Raw genomic sequence first — 21,393 nt, forward strand, 5'->3', positions numbered from 1 at the left:
GCTCTTGTCCCCACTCCAGTTGCATGATGGACATCATCCAGATGCTCTGCTTGTGTCTAAATACCTGCCGTACCAATTTTCCTCTCATCAAAATCATTTGACATCAAATAAATTACTATACATCTATTTACAATTAGTAAAACCAAATTTTTTATCCAGTTCAATTACATAAATTAGGCTTATATCTACCGTCTATCAGTCCTGAGTAAAATCCAGGTCTGACTCAGCCCAAATTTTTCGGGTTGGGCTTGATGTCTGCCTTCTGTGTGAGTCTAAATGACTGAGAAGAGGCAACATGCTGTGTTTTAGTAATATAAACTAATGTATTCCAAACACATACATTTTGACCATGGTAATGACATTTGGATTAGAGAATAGATTTTAGAGCCTTAAGTTCTGATACCTCTATTAGGTATTGATATTTCAGTATCAATCCTCACAATGCTTTGCGAGGAGAGCTCTCCTCGCAAAGCATTCTGGGATATATCTGCTTATCTAGTGACCATGGATGATCACTTTTCAAGGAGCATTATGGGAAATTTCAAGTCCACTGCTCTTTTATCCACTAGACTTTCGGACACGCATCTCAAATGGCGTAACCACTATATAGTGCCCTATTTAATGATTAAGATGGACATTTGGACAGCCTCTGACTTCTGACTGACTGCTTTTCTCAGCAAGTTGCAAAAAGCTGTTTTTCATATCTCCTTGGTCTTTATCTTCCCTGGAAAGTGTGGACAGAACTTCAATAGTTAATAAATATAAATCTACTTAATTTAAATCAAATTCATCTTATGGTAAATGGTCAAATGGCCTGTATTTATAAGTTAAGGGACTTGACCAAAGCATATTACACTACATTCAGTCATTCACCCGTGTGATACCTTAAGATGTTTATTGCCCAACCCAGTAGGGGTGGCAAATATCTTATTTAATCAGATATTATTTGGGCTTTCATATACTGTTTATGAACACATGCCCTACTGGCTGTGTGTTAGAACAATAAATAAAAGAGTTAATCGAACTCATATCATGGTCAAACAGATAATTCTGCACATACACGGAATTAATTCACCACAACTTCTTTTCAAAATATAAGAGTTTCTTAACAAAAATGATTTAGCTCCAAGTCAAAATACTTTAGTTAAAAACTCTTGAGTGAAAACTGGTGGAACTCAACTAAACTAAGCTACTATGTACCAAGAGGAAAGAGAAACATGGTTGAAAAACCTTTCTTAGTTTTGGATAGATTTTATGTTTATCTTGAAGAATTTGGAATTTGATCAAATTAGCTTTTCACTAATTTAGAGCAGTTGGAATGTTTTCAAACAAATTCACAATGAAATGGCCAAATAATGTTCTATTGAATTTTTTGCTTAGTCAGGAACCATTAACATTTAGTTAAATGATAGACTTAGACAACACTTACTGTCATTTTGTATACACAGAGTTTTTTACAAAATAAAAATTCATTTTGTACAGCTCTCATGACATTTCCAGGAGACGTATTAAGGAGAGTTCAGCTCTGAAAATTCTGAAACTCATAGAAATGTGTTGCAAAAAGTCTGTTTTGCAGCAGTTTGGTTCTGAAATGTCAACCATCATGACATTCTCAGCTCCACGAAGGGGCCAAGGTACATCTCTGTGGGAGGTCTCTTGAGGCGCAAGTTGGGGGAAGGTTTGCAGAAGCTTTGAGACGGCAGCAGCACTGTGTAACAGAACTTCACCGTCTACTCAATTGAAAATTTACAGATGAAACATGAACATTGGTCCTCAATGTCCAAAACTTCATCAAGGTCAATGTCCAAACACCCATTTACTCATACACTGATGGTGGCAAACTATACTGTAACAACAGCAGCCCAGAAGCAAGGCTGACATACATTGGCATCACTGAGCCCTCTGCCCACCCTCAGTAGGCAATGCAGGTAAAGTGTCTTGCCCAAGGACACAGCAACACTGAAACCCGAAACTGGGACTCGAACAGACAACCCTCAGATTGCACTCAACACCGCTGTCACCCTACCGTAATTTATCTAGCACCAATTTACAACAAGATCAAGATTAATCGAATCATACAGACAGATTGGGAGGAAGTTTTTAATAAAAAAAAACCGGGCTGATTGCAGCTAGTTACAGGTTAAATCAGAATACCTCAAATGGGTAATGAAGCCACATTGGAAGTGCCTCAGGGGTCACCATAATACATGCTATTCAAATAGTGCTGGCAGTAAAGAGGGAGCTAATGGTCTAGTCTTTCTTTACCTGCAAAACTAAAACCTCTATTTCACAATGAAACACCTTCGAGTTTTGCCTTACTGAACTCTGTTACCAAGGTTATTTGGACTCGTATATATTGTTTGTTATTTATGCTACTTTTTATAGTTATTTACTGTAGGTGGGCAGAGAGTGGCAGTAGCTACCATTTAATTACTCAAATCGGCATGTATGAAGGACAGGTATGCAGTAACATGTACTCACGGTTTCACTTTATTTTTGAGAAGATTCAAGACCCAAGCTTATTTAATACTGTTAGACTTTATCTATTTTTATTGTTTTGGAGTAGCAAAACATTTTTTTTTCTGGGCTTGGATTCCTTGAAATACAATGTCAGTGAATACTTTACATATTCTGACAGATTCAGAATACTTACCAGTGCAACAGTGACTGTTTCTGCAGTGAGATGTCTCCCCATTTTTTTTTTTTTTTTACCCCACAGTTTTTACTTTATTGGTACAGTTCACAAAATATTCCTCAGTTTTCTGATGTCATTCTCTTTTTGTTTTCTGTCATTTCTTTGCAGAGTTTTCCAGAGTTCCTAGTAATGAAGTTTGCTATACATTATTATTAAATAACAGAAGATTTAGTCAGAGAAAGGTTTAACACCTCTGAAAATAAAACTACATGGCAGGGATCTTGTTGGAACTACTGTATTTCAATTGAGCTTTTATCTGTTTCCCAAAACAGTTGCATGATCTAAACAAATATTAAGAGTAAAGCTGTTGGTTTGCTTGGATGTTTCAATACCCTAACTTTTTTTTGACTGGATCTATTACACCATGAAATCCTAGTGTAAAACCTTTTATTGCTGCCTCTAAATTCAAGTTATATGTCTAATATTTTTTGTCAATAAAGTAAAATATATTTATAATAACTTTCTCCATTGTTTTCTGTTGTCCTGTTTAATAAAATGCAATTAGTCGATATGGAATTTTTGTATTACCCAGAATGTTAACAGATTATGGAAGATTCCACTCATGAAAACCATGTCATGTTGGCTGAGACTTTATATTTAGCATACAGATCTGTTTAACCATATAAATGCTGTATGAAATGACTTTAGTTTGATCCAGAAAAGCAAAACATAAAGGTAGATTCTTACTGCTCATTCATTTGCAGGTAAGCTTGTTGTATTTTTCTTTTTTTAGAACTTCTGACTTATCACAAAAAAAAAAAAAAAAAACATTCACTCTTTTGCTTATTCAGGTACTTAACATTCTGTCTCGCTAACTTGCTAGATTTCATTTGAATCATCCATAATGCACTCAGAATGCATAAAATGTTTATACTCAATAAAAGAGGGTTTAAATCTAGTTTAGAATATTGTTCTCATAGTATTTTTTCTTAGAACATATTGACTTACTTTGCAGCCAAATAATATTTAGAGCTTTCGTCTGCACTGATATGCTTTGATGAGTAAAATATATATTCTAAAACTGGGTAGACTTGAAAGCTAATTGCCATTTAGCCTTCTGACATTTGGGAATTTACAGCCAATAACAACAGGGACAATTCTAAAAACTAGATAAAGACACTGATCATGCTCTGGTGCATGTAGCTTTGAATTCACTCTGTATCATAATGCCACAGACCTTCAAAGATGTTATATAATTGTTATAAAATGGATTTAGATAGAAATACATTCCCTGCTTCAGAATAAATACACCCAAAGGGAAACTAGAGTTCTGACCTTGTTCTTGTTTCAGCTGTTGCTGAATAGTAATGGGTACAGCTCTGCTGTTAAGTGAAACTTTTCACCCTTTGACGGTGCACCAGAGATTGGATATTGAATTAACACACACAAAACGTTCTTTTCTTCTTTTATTATTGAGTAAAATGACAAGCAGGATTTATTTTTCTAAACAACAATCACATGAGGGAACATACAACATGGATATATGAGGCTGAAAGCTTTGATCACAATGTACAGAGGAACAGGAAGAAGATAACAGTTGAATGTTTTCATTCTGTAAAAGGACTGTGCTGAGTATTTGGTTTTAAAATGAGCAATGTGTGCACGCATGAAAAACTAATGGATTCACAGTCAGCAGCTATGTACAGAACAGGGTTCATAATCAGCATTACCAACTTATATCTAGGAGAGAAAATAGGTGATTGGGAAAGGAAACAAACTGAGGTGAACGGGAAAGACAAAAGCCTCCTATAATAAACCAACATTTAAAGGTTTAACTCAATTTAAGTAATTACCCATTGTGTTATAGAGTTAGAGGGTAAGGGAGAAAATGCATAGAAATGTGTCCAGCAGGTGACAGTTTCCATGTCTGACAAGCTACAAATCTACTCCTGAAGCATCTCAAAAAGTTGCCTCTAACATTCAAGGCGTGTCCTCAAATACCATCTACACAAACCACAACTACACCATCCTCCAGAGTTCTGACTTTTCATTAGTTCACATTTAAAACATCCACTGAAACCATGCTGCAAAGCAGAGCAGACGAAGCATTTTTACCACACCGAACTATACATTAAGATCTTTGTTTTGGTCCAAGGAAATAGAAGTTATAACAGCAATCACTACATTGATTCTGTGGCTGGGAGACTATTTGAAACAACTTTGTGCATAACCCTGGTTGAATTTTAGCATCACAGATCGCTCTCATGTTTAAGCTGTGGAATACAAAGGAGGGGGGGACAAACAAAACGGAACTACAGTGGTCAAAACCCTCCAAAGCCGGTTATGAATTTGGATCAAAGGTTACAGAGTGTGCTGCCATAATGAAGCACTTCATCGCCTCTTCAAACAAGATGGGATCACAGCAAGGGCTCCTTTTAATTAGATACATGGCTGAGAAAGATGGACATACTGATGAGAGAGGCAGATTCGTGAAGAACTACACTCGCTATGAATGAAGGGGTCAAAGAAAGAGGTGTAGTCTGCAGCCACACTGGGAATAATTAGGCTTATTCCTCAGATGGAGGGTATTTTCCTTAAAGGCACAAGGAAAAAGTTGGGGGCAGGTGAAATCCAACCAAGAGAGTTGATCTGGACAAATAAAATATCTTTCAGTCTTTCTTCCAATTTATTTACAGTATCATCAGGTGGTCACCTACTATATTTTTACATACTTAGTAAACCCAATGTTGCATATAGCAGTCACTTTCTGAGAGAGGCAAATTTCCAGGTAAGCTTTTATAAACAGTCTAATCAGTTATTCCTTCCATGTTTTATAGTTTCAATGGCAGCCATTACCCAGTGGACTAACAAATAAGTTTAATTATTAAATTTTCAACTCTGTTGTTCTTACAAAATTAAACAGCAACAGCAACAAAATTCAGTGCAACTGTACCTTTGAAGGAAAACAAAACCCAGTGAGTCTTGACGTCATGACCTAAGAATCCCCGACCCATACAACCACATTGCCCTTGAGAACATCTGTAATTTCACAGTTAAGCTTGTTGAGACGTCCATCCAGAATAAAGAGTGACTCTCTGGATGGGGTCATGATATACTGCCCGAAAAGTCCACTACTCACAATGACCCTGTTCTTGCTGCTCCAAGGCCAGTCAAACGACTTGATGGCCTCTTTCAAGCTCTTGATCATTTTGACTTTGCCGGTCATCAGCTCCACATACAGTGCATCAGTTTGACGGCCAGAGCTGCCAAACACATTGTACTGGTGGATCTCTGTGAACGAGCGCTGGAATGCTAGATCAGACAGGTGAAGGTTGGTATGGATGTCAAAGGGCTCCTGGATATTTCCACGCTCAGAAATGGTCTGGATTCTCATCAGGCCGTTATCATCATCCACTGTGACTAAGTAATGACCATCTGGAGAGACGTAAGGGGAGCCTGTGACATCACGGTTTTGCCCAATCACATTGTCTGTTACGCTGTCTAAGATAAGCTGGGGCTGTGTGGCGCCGGTAGAGTCGGGTTTGCAGTTAACAAAATAGTAGCCCCCCACATGGGTGTAAGCTACAGACTTGGGGATGCAGTTAAACTCCCACAAACTGATGTTGTTGACATAAGTTGTAGTCTCCAGGTTAATCTTGTAGATAACAGGCTCATTTCGATGAAAGATGAGTCCAAATCTAGAAAGAGTTTAAAGAGAAAAAAAAAAGACATTTGATTATTATTTTCTTACAAACACCCAAGTGAGTTGTGACCAGGTTAAGCAATATAAGTATTCACATTTGCTCTGTTAGATTAATCGGTTATGAGTTGAGCTTAAAATTGCAAAAAGAAACAAAAGAGATACAAAAAAGGTAATTTAACATTGTATATACACTTTAACAAAATGAGAATCAGTGTTTCAAAGCAAGTTCAGTATTGACTTGTTCAACATTCTTGTTCATCACTTATGAAACATGATTGACATAGGTGCAAATACCAAACGGTTTATGCATCATGCCCTTGCTATCCAGTCCCAAATGTTTTAGGCAGAATTATTATGAGTGGAACATGCCGAAAAGGCCGAAAGAGGGCTTTTATGTCCTTGAGAAATCCCTTATAAGACAGGTGTTGTATACATCAGTGCTGACATGCTCAAAGACCCAGCTAACACTGGACTGATGAGGGTACTGCAACAAGTCCACATGCTCATTGTTTCATTTGAAGAAACAAGAACCTAGATTATGGTAGAGCCCGCTCCAACGTCCTGTGAAGGAAAGATTTCTACCTGGAAACCTATCAGGAATGTCCAGATTATTTATTTCTAAGCAGATAAAAGAAAAACTTTCCTAAACCATTTAATGTCCCATGTTTAGTTCTCAAACTCCAAAATAGGGTACGTTTGTGGTCCATGAGATATGGCAGTGTGAAGACTTTTTTTGTTTTTGCTCTCTAAAATAAAAGTGTTCTCTAGCTGTCTATAATGCCATCATCTGGTTTTTGAGCTCCAATCAGCTATGGTGAGAGCTGAATTTGAATTTATGTTAACAATCTTGATCTGGTCAGAAAACACATTGGTTCCTTCAGCACATAAAATATAAATACGTTTGTTTTTGGGGCACGGCCTGAAGTGCCTTAGGGCTTGATGTAGCTGTCACTGGTTCACGTCCTGGGTTGTTGACTGTTCCTGTATGTCCTACCTCTCTTCAATCTAGTACCCTAGATTGAATTGAGTCAACCACCTTGCATTTCATTCCATAACTCTTGCAAGCTCATCTTTTTACTTTTACAATGTGGTTATGACAGAGAGTCCCATAGTATTAGATAGTAGAACATAGTATGGTACTACGTGTAAATACCATGTTCTACTGTACTATCTTCCCTATTCTTAAGACCAGTGTTGGGAAAGTTCTCTTTCTACGTGAACTAGTTCTAAGTTCAGTTTACACATTTTAAAATGAACTAGTTCAGTTCATAGTTCATAATTCAAAATTTTGAACTAAGTTCACAGTTCCAAAAAATGAACTAGTTCATACTTTTTTATTTATTTATTTTTTTTCATATATTGCTTAATTACACCATAGCCTACTGTAGAACCACAGACAGCAATTATTTTATCAGTTGTAACACTGAAACTGTGCATCAGATTTCATCTTCATATCCAGTTTTGAATCCTTATCCAACCAGGGTTTACATTAGCATTGAGGGGACAGATTTCCCCATTGTTGCTTTAACGCTTTGTTGCTGTCCATTCACTTCACACTAGTAGCAGCTGCAGCTTTCACCCCTACAGTATATTCTCAAAAAACATCAGGAAAAATGTGCTGCTTGAATGGTCTTTTTTATGAGGAATTATTAAAAGAGAAATAGGAAAGTAGTCTTTAAGGTGCAAATGTTTCTTTTTTTTTATTTTAACAATTTTTTCCATTTGAAATTCCATTTTAATACATACTAAAAAGGAATACTGGAATCCTGGACAATTATACCAGGCAGGTTTAACAAACAAGTTATATTGATAGTAAAGCCCTCAAGAACAGGGGTCTTCTATGTTTTCCAGACCAAGGACCCCCAAACTGCTGGCGAGATGGAGCGGGGACCCCCTAACTATATATATTGTATGAAATTGTGTCCTATAGTCACTCTATTACAGATGGAGTAATGTAAAGAAATTAATTTCTCCCTGGGATTATTAAAGTTTTTCTGATTCTGATTCCTGGTTGATGGGACAGGTGTTGTGAAGGAAACGGTGCCCAGCTTGAAAGAGCTCCTGTGTGTCGCTGAATGTTTGCATTGATGACTGAAAGACATCTTCTGCCTCCATTTATCTGTTTACTACAGTGTGTTGATTTCATGTTAATGAGTATTTAAAGACATTTCAATTAGTGGGGAGAAAAATTGCAGGGGGGGAATATAAAAATATCAACTAACCATGCAGACCCTCATGCAGTACCTCCGCAGACCCCCTAGGGGTCGCGGATCCCCTGTTGAAGACCTCCGCTCAAGAACATTTTACTAACACAAACTGAGGGACCAGGCTGAGGTAGGAATTTAACGTTACTGAAGTGCGGATTTTTTTACTGAAAGCCGGCGGGCAAAGTTGTTGCCATCATCCTCACCGACCACCTGGTCATAAAACTGTTTTAAGTGATCATACTGCTGCTTTGTCGCCTCCACGGTCGTCTCCATGCTGCTGTGGCTTCCACGCTGCATTTTGTTTTGATGACGCACGCGGCTGTAAGCTACGACACTGGTAGCTGGTGTTGCCAGATTGGGTGTTTTTCCCGCTACTTATTAAGGCTTGTTTACGGTGTGATTTAGCCGGGGTTTCGCCTGAAGGACTCTATAGAAATCTGGCAACCTATTGAACGGAGCTGAACTGAGAGAGCGTGCCGTTCACAGACGCCAGAATGAACGAGTTCACAATAACGTTCATCAGGCAGTAATACAGTACGTTCAGTTCACGTTCGCCCAAAATATGAACGAGTTCATGAACTTTCGTTCAATGAACGCGTTCAGGCACAACACTGCTTAAGACATTGATAAAAAGAGTAATGCAATCTTAAAAAAATGTTAAACTGGCAAGTTTAACGGCACGTCACATAATGACACATTTAAAGGTCACATAAAATGCCACTTTGACAGTTGAACTGTACTGTAATGTACAAAAAGGTGGATATCGATACAAAAGTACATTATCAAACGGTTCATATATTTCTGTAATTAACTTGGAGAAAAGTGATTGGGGTAGAGTTTCAGTTCACCATGACATATTTCAAGATTCTATTTCTGTTTAATTGATTGTGGCATATAAATATTAAAAAATGCAAAATGTATTTACTTCAGTATTAAATATTACGTTCAACCAAGAAAAAGCTGCACTAAGTGCATTTCTTGAAACGAGAGCTATTCCTACCCCAAACATTTAAATAGGCTGTGTTATATTAAATGTGCCTTGGCACTTTTTTAATCACAATTTGATTTTTACAATATGCCTGGGTACACAACACTATATAACCTGCAATTTTAGTAATGATCTTTTGATATGTACTCTCTTTATAGAGATGACTGCTTTGAATGACTGCTTTGCTATAAACAATCTAATTTTCTGATAACTTTTGGTTATCACTAACCTATAAGAATCAACATAAAATATGAGTAAAATAAAATGTTTTAAATATAAAAATTAAAATATAAATGAAATCCTTTACTGATCTTGTAATTCACAAGTATAACCTAAGCTTGGATTTTTTATTTATTTTTTTTATCATTTAAATAACACAAATATAAAACACTTTTTTCAGATACATTAACAATTTTCATAATAAAGAAAGTGATTTAAATAATTTTCAGTCAATCCACCTTTAAAGATAAAAAAAAAAAAAATCAAAAACTGTTGTCACTACCAACTACCACTGTCCACCGTTCTGATTTTCCCTGCTCAGTGATATATCCACTAGGAAGCCCACTCTGTTAATTGGCAGCTCCACTGTCAAAAACATGTTAGAGGCACCATTGTCAATTGTTTGCCGGGGCCAGAACAGGCGACACCAAATCCTACCTGGCTAAGGACAAGCTTAAATATAGTAAGATGGTTATTCAGGCTGGTGGTAATGACACTACTCACTAAAATTAGTGTTGCTTCTGTGTGTAAATTTGCCAAAACAATGCCGGACTCTGTAATTTTCTCTGGTCCCCTCTCTGATCTCACCAGTGATGAAATGTTTACCCTCTTGTCGTGAATCAATCGCTGGTTAACGAGGTTGTGTCCTGAAAACGATGTGGGCTACAGTACATTGTTAATTGGCATTTTTGGGGGAAAACCTGGTCTAATTCGGAGAGACGGCATCCATCCCACTTTGGATGGTGTAGCTCTTCTTTCTAGGAATATAGCGAAATTTATTAGTCCTCCAAAAAAACTGACAACCCAGAGTGCAGAGTCGTTGTAGAGTCTGTAGCTTGTGTACTGTTAACCACTCATTACTCCAGCCAGAAAGTGTCTAGCCCACGACCAAAATCAAATAAATTACAAAATAATCCTAAAGGAGTAAATCATGATGATCTATAAAAATAACTAGCATTGGGAAAAAAGTTAAAAACTATCAAATGTGGTGTATTTAACATAAGATCTCTTTCTTCAAAATGTCTGTTAGTTAATGACTTGATTTTTGATAATAATATTGATTTATGTTTTCTTATGTTAGCATAAATGAGGCAACTCCTTCTACTAATTTAAATGTTCACATACCCAGAAATTCTGGGTGAAGAGGAGGAATAGCAACAATCTTTCAGTCTGACTTACTGATTACTCCAAAGCCAGTTTATAATTACAACTTTGAACATTTAACCCTTAGTTTCCCTTATCCAAATTGCAACGCAGCAAAACCTCTTCTTTTTGTAACTATTTATTGTCCACCAGGTCCTTACTCTGATTTTTTAGATCTGTTTTCAGAGTTTATATCTGATTTAGTTTTTAATACTGACAATGTAATTATAATGTGAGATTTTAACATCCATGCTGACAATGAAGGTAATAGTTTAAAGGCAGCCTTTAAAGCTATAGATGGCCCTTCCATAATGATAGTGTGCAACACCTCAAGTATTCAGAAAAAGGAGCTAAAAAAATCTGACTTCTACTGTGTGAGAACTGCAAGCCTCTAAAACCTCTGACCCATCCCTGCCATTCAGTCTGAATGGAAAAAACAATCATATGCATTCATCTCTGCCCCCTCTCCTCTGCATCCCCACACCACGTCTGACCATTGCCAGAATTATTCACAACGCCCCTTTGCAAACCTTTTAAAACAAACATTACTTTAAGTTTACTGCTGTATAAAATCGACCCCTCATAATGCAAGCGCAGCATATTTCTCCTCATTAATAGGAGGAGAATAAGAATAATCCTAGGTTTCTTATTAATACTGTTATCACACTCACTCAGAGCCATAACACTTTCAATTGATTCATTCCTCCTGCTCTTAGTGGTAATGATTTTATGGGATTATTTGGAAATAAGATTGATTCTATCAAAAATAAGATAATTGACAACTTTCCTAATATGATTGTTTTATCTCTGGAAATTTGAGGCAGCATCTGAGGTAACTGTAGAATCTGAACAGGGTTTCGATTGTTCTCCAGCTGAACTTTCCGAGTCAGCAAAACCATTATCTTCATCTAAGCTTTCAACTTCTTTGTTAGATCCAGTTCCAACCAAATGATTTAAGGACATATTCCCTCTGATTTTCACCTCCATTTTAGATGTGATTAATTTGTCCCTGTTACAGTGATGTAGGCTTTTATCTGTAATTAAACCTTCACTTAAGAAACCATCTGTTCTAGATCAACCCAGTCTCATGGGAAAATGTACCACCACTACGTTGGTCCACACTGCAAAACGTAGTGGAGGTACATTAATGGCCAGTTTTTTGTGGTACTGTTACGTTTCTTCTGCCTATACGCTTTCTATTGTTTTACGTCCTAGTCACGTGACTTTCAAGATTCCAGCTGGGAGAAGAAAAAAAATATATATAGATGGCCGACATTCGTTAATTTTTTTGTGGAAAGATTAATAACTTGAGTTTGTTTTTGCATTAAAATGAGTTTTGATTACATTTCTAGTGAGAAATGTATAGTTTGTTGCCAGAATATTTACTCAGGGAATGTACATATTCACTTGCTTGTTCGTTTCTTGCAAAGATTTTTCAAGATAATGTGAAACTGTAACATTTTGGTATAAACATGGCTGAGATTTCTCTAACTTTTAGTGGGAAAACCAATAATTTCAATCAGTTTCTGCATTTAAATGGGTTTTGATTACATTTATAGCGAGAAGTGTAGGGTTTATTTACATAATATTTACTTCGTGAACATACATAATCACCCGTTTGCTAGTTTTTGCTACGTTTTTCGGATCTCGTCAGGATTATGTGAAATTGCAACGTTTTGGCTGCTACCCATCGCCTAGCATTTAGCTGCCGCCCCGATTCAACATTGAATTCTTTGTGATTTAACTCCATCTGACGGATCAAACCCTCGCCACTGCGTGCGTTGCGTCTGAGGTTGATTTTCAGATCAATGCATTACGTCGTGGCATACGGGAGAAAATAATTAAACTAGTTAAAAAAAGGATCATGGGTTAAGATCGGATGTGTTTTATTTGGAAATCTACCGGATCCTTTGTGCATTTCACTTCCTGTTTGGTGCGATCTCATTGATGGGTTTTGACCAGATTTTGACCAAAGAGGAACTAAAAAAAAAAATAAATAAAACAATTTAAATACACAACCAGCATATCTGGAATCAATGACAGAGAGCATACATAATCACCCGCTTGCTAGTTTTTGCTACGGTTTTTCGGATCTCGTCAGGATTATGTGAAATTGCAACGTTTTGGCTGCTACCCATCGCCTAGCATTTAGCTGCCGCCCCGATTCAACATTGAATTCTTTGTGATTTAACTCCATCTGACGGATCAAACCCTCACCACTGCGTGCGTTGCGTCTGAGGTTGATTTTCAGATCAATGCATTACGTCGTGGCATACGGGAGAAACTAATTAAACTAGTTTAAAAAAGGATCATGGGTTAAGATCGGATGTGTTTTATTTGGAAATCTACCGGATCCTTTGTGCAATTCACTTCCTGTTTGGTGCGATCTCATTGATGGGTTTTGACCAGATTTTGACCAAAGAGGAACTAAAAAAAACAAAAAACAATTTGAATACACAACCAGCATATCTTGAATCAGTGACAGAGAGCGACTGGGACCAAAAGTTTATTAATTTCTCCCCACTGATTTCCATTCAAAATGTTTTCGATCCCACCGGGCTCTAGGGAAGGGGCGGGCATACCGCCACCTACTGTTCATGAGTGTGTAGCAACATTGTTTTACATCTATTAAATTCTATTTTTTTATTTTGTATTCTGAAGATAAATAAATAATGCTTTCCTTAATCTATAAATATCTTTTATATTTCCTTTATTTCCCAATAATCCTTTAAGACTCCATTCTTGGCCTGTCCTCTTTTCAATTTCTTCCTTTCAGGTCCAGATGTTTTAAAGTTCATCAATACGTGTTCTATATTTTCTATCTCTCCACATCCTCCACATTTATCATTATTTTTCCTCCCTATTAAGTATAAATTGTCATTTAAATAAGTATGACCTACTCTTAATCTGATCATTATTATTTCTTCCCTTCGGTTTCTCTCATTAATATTTCTATTTAATACTGACTTTTGTACTTTATATAACCTTCTTCCTTTTTTATCTTCATTCCACCTTTTTTTGTGCCATTTTTCAATTTCTTTCCTCTTAATAAATGATTTTCCTTCCCCTTTCCCTAAAGGAATTGTAATTGTTATTGCCTCCTCTAATTGCTAATTTGTCTACTAATACTACATTTTCCCACTTTGACCTTTTAAGGTTAGCATATTGACCAAAAGCTGACACCAAAAATAAAGCAATCGATTATGTACAACAATATGCTACATTTAATGAAGACTAATACAGATTTTACTCTCTTATAATAATTAGTTTTAGGTTTTATAGGGGAGAGTTTGTATCGGCAGTCATCTGGGAATCTTTTATGTATTTACTGGTAAAGAACAACCTCTCAACCCATTTAATGTAAATGTTGTGTCGAACCAGAAAGTTATTTGAAGAGCATAGATGCATTAATATGTGCATAGCTTTAACAAGGGCCTCATGAAGGTCTGTTCTGTTATTCTCTTTTGGAGAATATAGACATTGTGGGCATTCATTTCCCTGATAAGCTGGTGAAGATTCTTAGACATCCAGGTCATAATCATTCCAAAAAAAAACAAAAAACAAACAAACTTTGGACTTTGTTTTTCAAGTTTGAAGACTTCCGATTCAGGACGTTTTTCAATTCAGAATTACAGTAGCCCAACAAATCCTTGTTTTGGCTAGGAAAATATGCAAATTGAACCTGATGCCTGATCCCAATAGCTTGACTCTGAACCGAATTTGATCCCTATTACTTTTTGGCCACATGCACATTATTGTGCTGCCTGGTCAACCCTAAGAAAATGTTCTGGAACTGCCACTGAACTGACACCCAATGCATGGAGGGTAACCCAAAAAGGGCCATTGTTAGAGAAAGTGGGTGCCTACAAAGTGCTGTTTTCAAGCTAATTAATGGAAAGTTAGGTGGAATGAAAACTAGACAAATAACAATTACAATTCCTTTAGGGAAAGGGGAAGGAAAATCATTTATTAAGAGGAAAGAAATTGAAAAATGGCAAAAAAAAAAAAAAGGTGGAATGAAGATAAAAAGGAATAAGGTTATATAAAGTACAAAAGTCAGTATTAAATAGAAATATTAATGAGAGAAACCGAAGGGAAGAAATAATAATGATCAGATTAAGAGTAGGTCATACTTATTTAAATGACAATTTATACTTAATAGGCAGGAAAAATAATGATAAATGTGAAGGATGTGGAGAGATAGAAAATATAGAACACGTATTGATGAACTTTAAAACATCTGGACCTGAAAGGAAGAAATTGAAAAGAGTTGAAAGGACAGGCCAAGAATGGAGTCTTAAAGGATTATTGGGAAATAAAGGAAATATAAAAGATATTTATAGATTAAGGAAAGCATTATTTATTTATCTTCAGAATACAAAATTAAAAAATAGAATTTAATAGATGTAAAACAATGTTGCTACACACTCATGAACAGTAGGTGGCGGTATGCCCGCCCCTTCCCTAGAGCCCGGTGGGATCGAAAACATTTTGAATGGAAATCAGTGGGGAGAAATTAATAAACTTCTGGTCCCAGTCGCTCTCTGATTCCAGATATGCTGGTTGTGTATTCAAATTGTTTTTTGTTTTTTTTTAGTTCCTCTTTGGTCAAAATCTGGTCAAAACCCATCAATGAGATCGCACCAAACAGGAAGTTAATTGCACAAAGGATCCGGTAGATTTCCAAATAAAACACATCCGATCTTAACCCATTATCCTTTTTTTAAACTAGTTTAATTAGTTTCTCCCGTATGCCACGACGTAATGCATTGATCTGAAAATCAACCTGAGACGCAACGCACGCAGTGGCGAGGGTTTGATCCGTCAGATGGAGTTAAATCACAAAGAATTCAATGTTGAATCGGGGCGGCAGCTAAATGCTAGGCGATGGGTAGCAGCCAAAACGTTGCAATTTCACATAATCCTGACGAGATCCGAAAACCGTAGCAAAAACTAGCAAGCGGGTGATTATGTATGCTCTCTGTCATTGATTCCAGATATGCTGGTTGTGTATTTAAATTGTTTTATTTATTTTTTTTTTAGTTCCTCTTTGGTCAAAATCTGGTCAAAACCCATCAATGAGATCGCACCAAACAGGAAGTGAAATGCACAAAGGATCCGGTAGATTTCCAAATAAAACACATCCGATCTTAACCCATGATCCTTTTTTTAACTAGTTTAATTATTTTCTCCCGTATGCCACGACGTAATGCATTGATCTGAAAATCAACCTCAGACGCAACGCACGCAGTGGCGAGGGTTTGATCCGTCAGATGGAGTTAAATCACAAAGAATTCAATGTTGAATCGGGGCGGAAGCTAAATGCTAGGCGATAGGTAGCAGCCAAAACGTTGCAATTTCACATAATCCTGACGAGATCCGAAAAACGTAGCAAAAAATAGCAAGCGGGTGATTATGTATGTTCACTAAGTAAATATTATGTAAATAAACCCTACACTTCTCGCTATAAATGCAATCAAAACCCATTTAAATGCAGAAACTGATTGAAATTATTGATTTTCCCACTAAAAGTTAGAGAAATCTCAGCCATGTTTATACCAAAATGTTACAGTTTCACATTATCTTGAAAAATCTTTGCAAGAAACGAACAAGCAATGAATATGTACATTCCCTGAGTAAATATTCTGGTAACAAACTATACATTTCTCACTAGAAATGTAATCAAAACTCATTTTAATGCAAAAACAAACTCAAGTTATTAATTTTTCCACAAAAAAATTAACGAATGTCGGCCATCTATATATATTTTTTTCTTCTCCCAGCTGGAATCTTGAAAGTCACGTGACTAGGACGTAAAACAATAGAAAGCGTATAGGCAGAAGAAACGTAACAGTACCACAAAAAACTGGCCATTAATGTACCTCCACTACGTTTTGCAGTGTGGACCAACGTAGTGGGGGTACATTTTCCCATGAGACTGGGTTGTCTAGATCTATGTATGTCTAATCTTCCTTTCTTATCTCAAAATTCTTGATAAACAAGTGTGTGACCACTAGCACCATAATGAATATTTTAAAGAGTTTCACTGTGGCTTTATAGCCCATCATAGCACTGAAACTGCTCTGGTGAAAGTCACTAATGATATTCTAATGGCGTCAGATAATGGACTTGTATTTGTACTTGTCCTGTTAGTCCTCAGTTTGTCCTCAGTGGTGAATTTGATACAGTTTTTCATATTATTTTAAAAAGACTTGAATATTTTGAAGGACTTAAGGGGACGGCACTAGATTGGTTTAAATTATATTTATCTGACATATTTCAGTTCGTCCACATTGTGATAAATCTTTGTCATGCTCCAGGGTTACCTCTAGAGTACCACAGGGATGAGTGTTAAGGCAAATTCTCTTTACAATACATATGCTCCCAAATGGTAAAATTATTAGACGGCATGGGATTAATTTCTACTGTTTCGCTGATGATAGTCAGCTACTGTATATCTGTCTACAAATCCAGATGAAACTTACATATTGCGTAGACTACAGACATGTCTTGAAGACAAAAAACATGAATGACTCTTAACTTTCTACTTCTGAATGCAGACAAAACATAATTTATAGTCTTTGGACCAGAGTCTTTGAAAAAGAAGCTGATTAGTAAATCACCTCATTTGGATGGTATTAAGTTGATAACAGGAAATAAAGTAAAAAATATTTTTGTTATTTTGTATCAGAACCTGTCATTTAAATCCCATATTAAAGTGCTTTTTAAAATTCCCTTTTTTTCATCTCGGGAATATTGCAAAAACTTGAAATATCTTGTCCAGGGCTGATGCTGAGAAACTAGTCCATCTGTTACCTCAAGACTGGACTATTGTAGTTCTTTATTATCAGGAAGTCTACAAACTCCAGTTAAAAGCCTTCAACTGATAAAAATGCTGCAGTCAGAGTTATGATGAAAATTAAAAAGAATGATCATATCTCTCCTATCCTAGCTTCTCATCATTGCCTTTCAGTTAAATCCAGAATATCATTTAAAATCCTCCTTCACAGACAGAAAGCCTTAAATGGCCAAGTTCCATTGTATAGTAGATATCTGATTGTACCGTATGCTCCTAACAGAGCACTTCACTCTCAATCTGCAGGTTTATGTGTGGTTCCAAGAATTTCTAAAAGTAGGATGTGAGGCAGATCCTTTAGCTATCAGGCTCCTCTCCTGTGGAACCAACCACCAGTTTTAGTCCGTGAAGCAGACACCCTGTCTACTTTTAAGGCTAGGCTTATAATCTTCCTTTTTGATACAGGTTGTAGTTAGATTGGTCCAGGTCAGCCTGAGCGATCTCTATAGTTATGTTGCCATAGGCTTAGACTGCTAGAGGACATAGGGACCCCTATTTCATCCTGCTTTATTCTATCTCTGCCTCCCATTCTGCAGTATTTGTTAGTCCACCTCTAATTTTATGCTTTCTCTGCTTTTTTTCATCCTCGTAGTTTCCTCTGGTCTGTTCCTGTTTGGCTGTGAAACAATCCCAGATAGAAATATCAGGTGTGCTGCTGCCTTTTGTTTATAGATTTTGGAGCTTGACCTGTTTTTTCGGTGTAGTCCTTTTTCTTTTACTATGGCTAACTGTAAGTGCCGTCTTTCATCCTCTGACATAGGAGCTGGCTCGGAGCTGTTCTGCCTGGCTGTGTGTTTCCTCAATGGGGCTACCTATGGAGCTGGCTGACAGTTACCCTTTGTACAGTATCTTTGCTTCTTTCAGTATGTCTACTTCTGGCTCCTTGAACCCCAGTTGGCATTGGCAGATGGATGCTCATACTGAGCCTGGTTGTGCTGGAGGTTTCTTCCTGTTAAATGTAGAGAGGAAAAAAAGTTTTCCTCTCTATTGTCGCTACAAGCATGCTTAGTGTGGAGGTTGTTGTTGAGTCAATGAGTTGATGCAATCAGCTTGTTTTCCTTAGGTAGAACATTTTGAACGAATCTGACTGTATGATCTGGTTGAGTGGCCTACAGTATGTGAAGAGCCATGTGATTAAGTGTTGTGAATAGGCGGTATATAAATAAACCAATTTTGCTATTTACCCTGTAATTTCACTTTGAAATAGAAATATAGAATTGCATCACATGACAAAGGTTCAGTGAAAATGCATTTCACAAAAAAAAGCAATTCCTTGATGGCATGTCACAAATGCATCTGAACATGAGGAATATGCAAGGAGCTGCCAGGTTTCTAATTAAATACGAACATCAGCTGATCGATGCTGACAGCCACTTCAGTTGTGTCATCATCCATCATTTTTTATGCCATTTGAACACCAAGCTGTCACTATATGTGAACAAAAGAAATATGTTTGACAGCCACCATGCGAATTGTACTCGCTCTAATGGGATTCACTGATCCTACAATTGTTTTTCTCTTTATTAGAAATTGGAAAACATCTGTTTGAAAAAAGAAATTAAAGGACAAAAAGTATAAACAGATTCTTCAAGAGTAGGACTCTCTTATGGCTAAATCTGGTAAATTAACATGTAAATAAAGAGAAGAGAACAAAACTGAATTTGATAGCTGACCTAAATGCAATAATAACAGATTCATTTTTATTGCATTTAAAATGTTCACATCAAAAGAAGCCATGAACAACATCATAATGAAGACATGCTCTTTTTGTTGGAATTGGATGCTTTAATTTAATTTAATTTAGCTAGTTTTCCAGTTCTCTTAAAGTTTCTGAGCTCATTACCACAGATGAAGAGTTTAAAAATTAAACTTTAAAATATTTTTTCTAAAGTTCAGGTCTCACATCAACATCATATACATATTTGTCAGAAAAGTATTAAATATTTCCGGTCTTTACTTCATTTTTCTACTGAATGATAAAAACCCTGAATGTTACCGGTGCTCAGGAAATTCTCTGTCTATAAAGTCTCTGAAAGCTGCAGTTTATATGTTAGCTGTTCATGCAGCGCTAATGTTACCAAAATGACTAATCAATTAGGCCTTCCTGAGAATGACATAAAATATTATTGATATGAGATTAGAAAGAAACTTCATTAGAAAAAAATGGACGAAGTTATTTAAGCTCTGTTGATCATAAAAGTGTTTTCATCTCAGCCTACGACATAGAGAAATATATTTTCTATGCACAGAAATATGTGGATTTATTCTCGTCTCTCCCATAATCCTTAAATTGGATTTTTGCAGACTACTTTTGTTAACTTTGCCAATCTATTAAATTATATTTAGTAAACAATCATATACAGTAAGATAGTTTAATTTAGGGTGTCGCTGCCTGTGACATGAAATCTGCACTTGGTCATATTGTTTGTGAGAGCATTACTGATATTGATAAGATATCAAATCCATTAAGTATGAAATCTGCAGGTTAAAAAAACAATAGTTTTGGATATTTGTGGCATTGGGTGTTTAAATTAAGTCGATTTCGTTCAACTAAAGCAATTGAGAAAAAAAAAAAAAACTCTAGCCAAGATATAGCTGTATCACTTTTACCTTTTATGCAGAAAAAGATTTTCAGTTCATTTCAGTTTAGTTATTTGGCATTTTACAATAAAATAAAAAATCTAACTATTTCTTCAGAGAATACTTAATCAGTGTTTATATTTGTTTTCTATCCAACTTGATTTAATTAATTAAGTTTATAAAAATACAGGGTCATATTCAAAGAATAAGAATCACACAGCAAAGGTATTAATTTGTCAGTTAAAAGTAAGTTAATATCCCTTGAATCTGGTTTAAAAAAGTTCATCAATGGTCTGATGTAATTTACTTATCTCTAAAAAAAAATGTATTAACTGTAACCAGAAAAATATCTCAGATAATATAAAAAGTCTTGAAAACATTAATGTGTTTCACTTTTTAATCAGGTTCTTGAAATAAATAAACATTACAGTGCTATTTTAATTTATTGAAAATGGCTTGATGACATTGAGGCAAAAAAGCATAATGTGGGGGCAGAGGGATACTTTCATATAAACCCCTGAAAAACCCCAGAAAAAAGAAAAATATAGCAAAAAACCTGTGGCCACATTTTGCTGTAATCTTTCGTGCAGGTCTCAGTGGATCTAATTACAGCTGTGCCATTTACCCCGCCCAAACCCACAGAGCAGTCTGTTTATTCCTTCTCTCTAGATGACAATTTGCACGTTGAAATCCTGCAGACCACCTGCTTGCTTCCAGACTTTCCGTAGCATATTTTAACCCTGAATGTTAGAGCTGCTTATTGCTTGAGAAATCAGGGTAGTTTGGAGAACTATGAAATTGCAATGATTTATTGCACTGAATCACTAAGTGATATTTTCTTGTGCATTGCCAAAGCATTAGATACATGAACATACACTAAATACCCCCTAAAAACTTTTTATTTCACATTAAAGCCATGCACTTCAATGTTTTTTGTTGTGATTTTAAGAGGAATACAAGCCTACAAAGTAGCATATTATCAGTCAAAGGCAACTGATACAAGGTTCACTTCGTTAAAATAATAAATTCGGAGCAGCATAGCTTGTTTTTACCATTGCATGT

General features: G+C 36.2%; 1 protein-coding gene across 2 annotated transcripts in view; it reads right to left on the bottom strand.

Annotated features, from left to right (window-relative positions):
* Positions 1-4,088: 4,088 nt before the first annotated feature.
* The window catches only part of fstl5 (follistatin-like 5), a 294,437-nt gene continuing 277,132 nt past the window's right edge, over positions 4,089-21,393 (bottom strand). For both annotated transcript variants that reach the window (XM_038300837.1, XM_038300838.1), the window contains one exon: positions 4,089-6,333. In XM_038300837.1, the coding sequence (XP_038156765.1) occupies positions 5,631-6,333 (703 nt within the window). In that variant the 3' untranslated portion in view covers positions 4,089-5,630. The remainder of the gene's footprint in view (positions 6,334-21,393) is intronic.

Source organism: Cyprinodon tularosa, unplaced genomic scaffold (assembly GCF_016077235.1).
Source record: "Cyprinodon tularosa strain WSP-4 unplaced genomic scaffold, ASM1607723v1 ctg458, whole genome shotgun sequence".
NCBI lineage: Eukaryota > Metazoa > Chordata > Actinopteri > Cyprinodontiformes > Cyprinodontidae > Cyprinodon > Cyprinodon tularosa.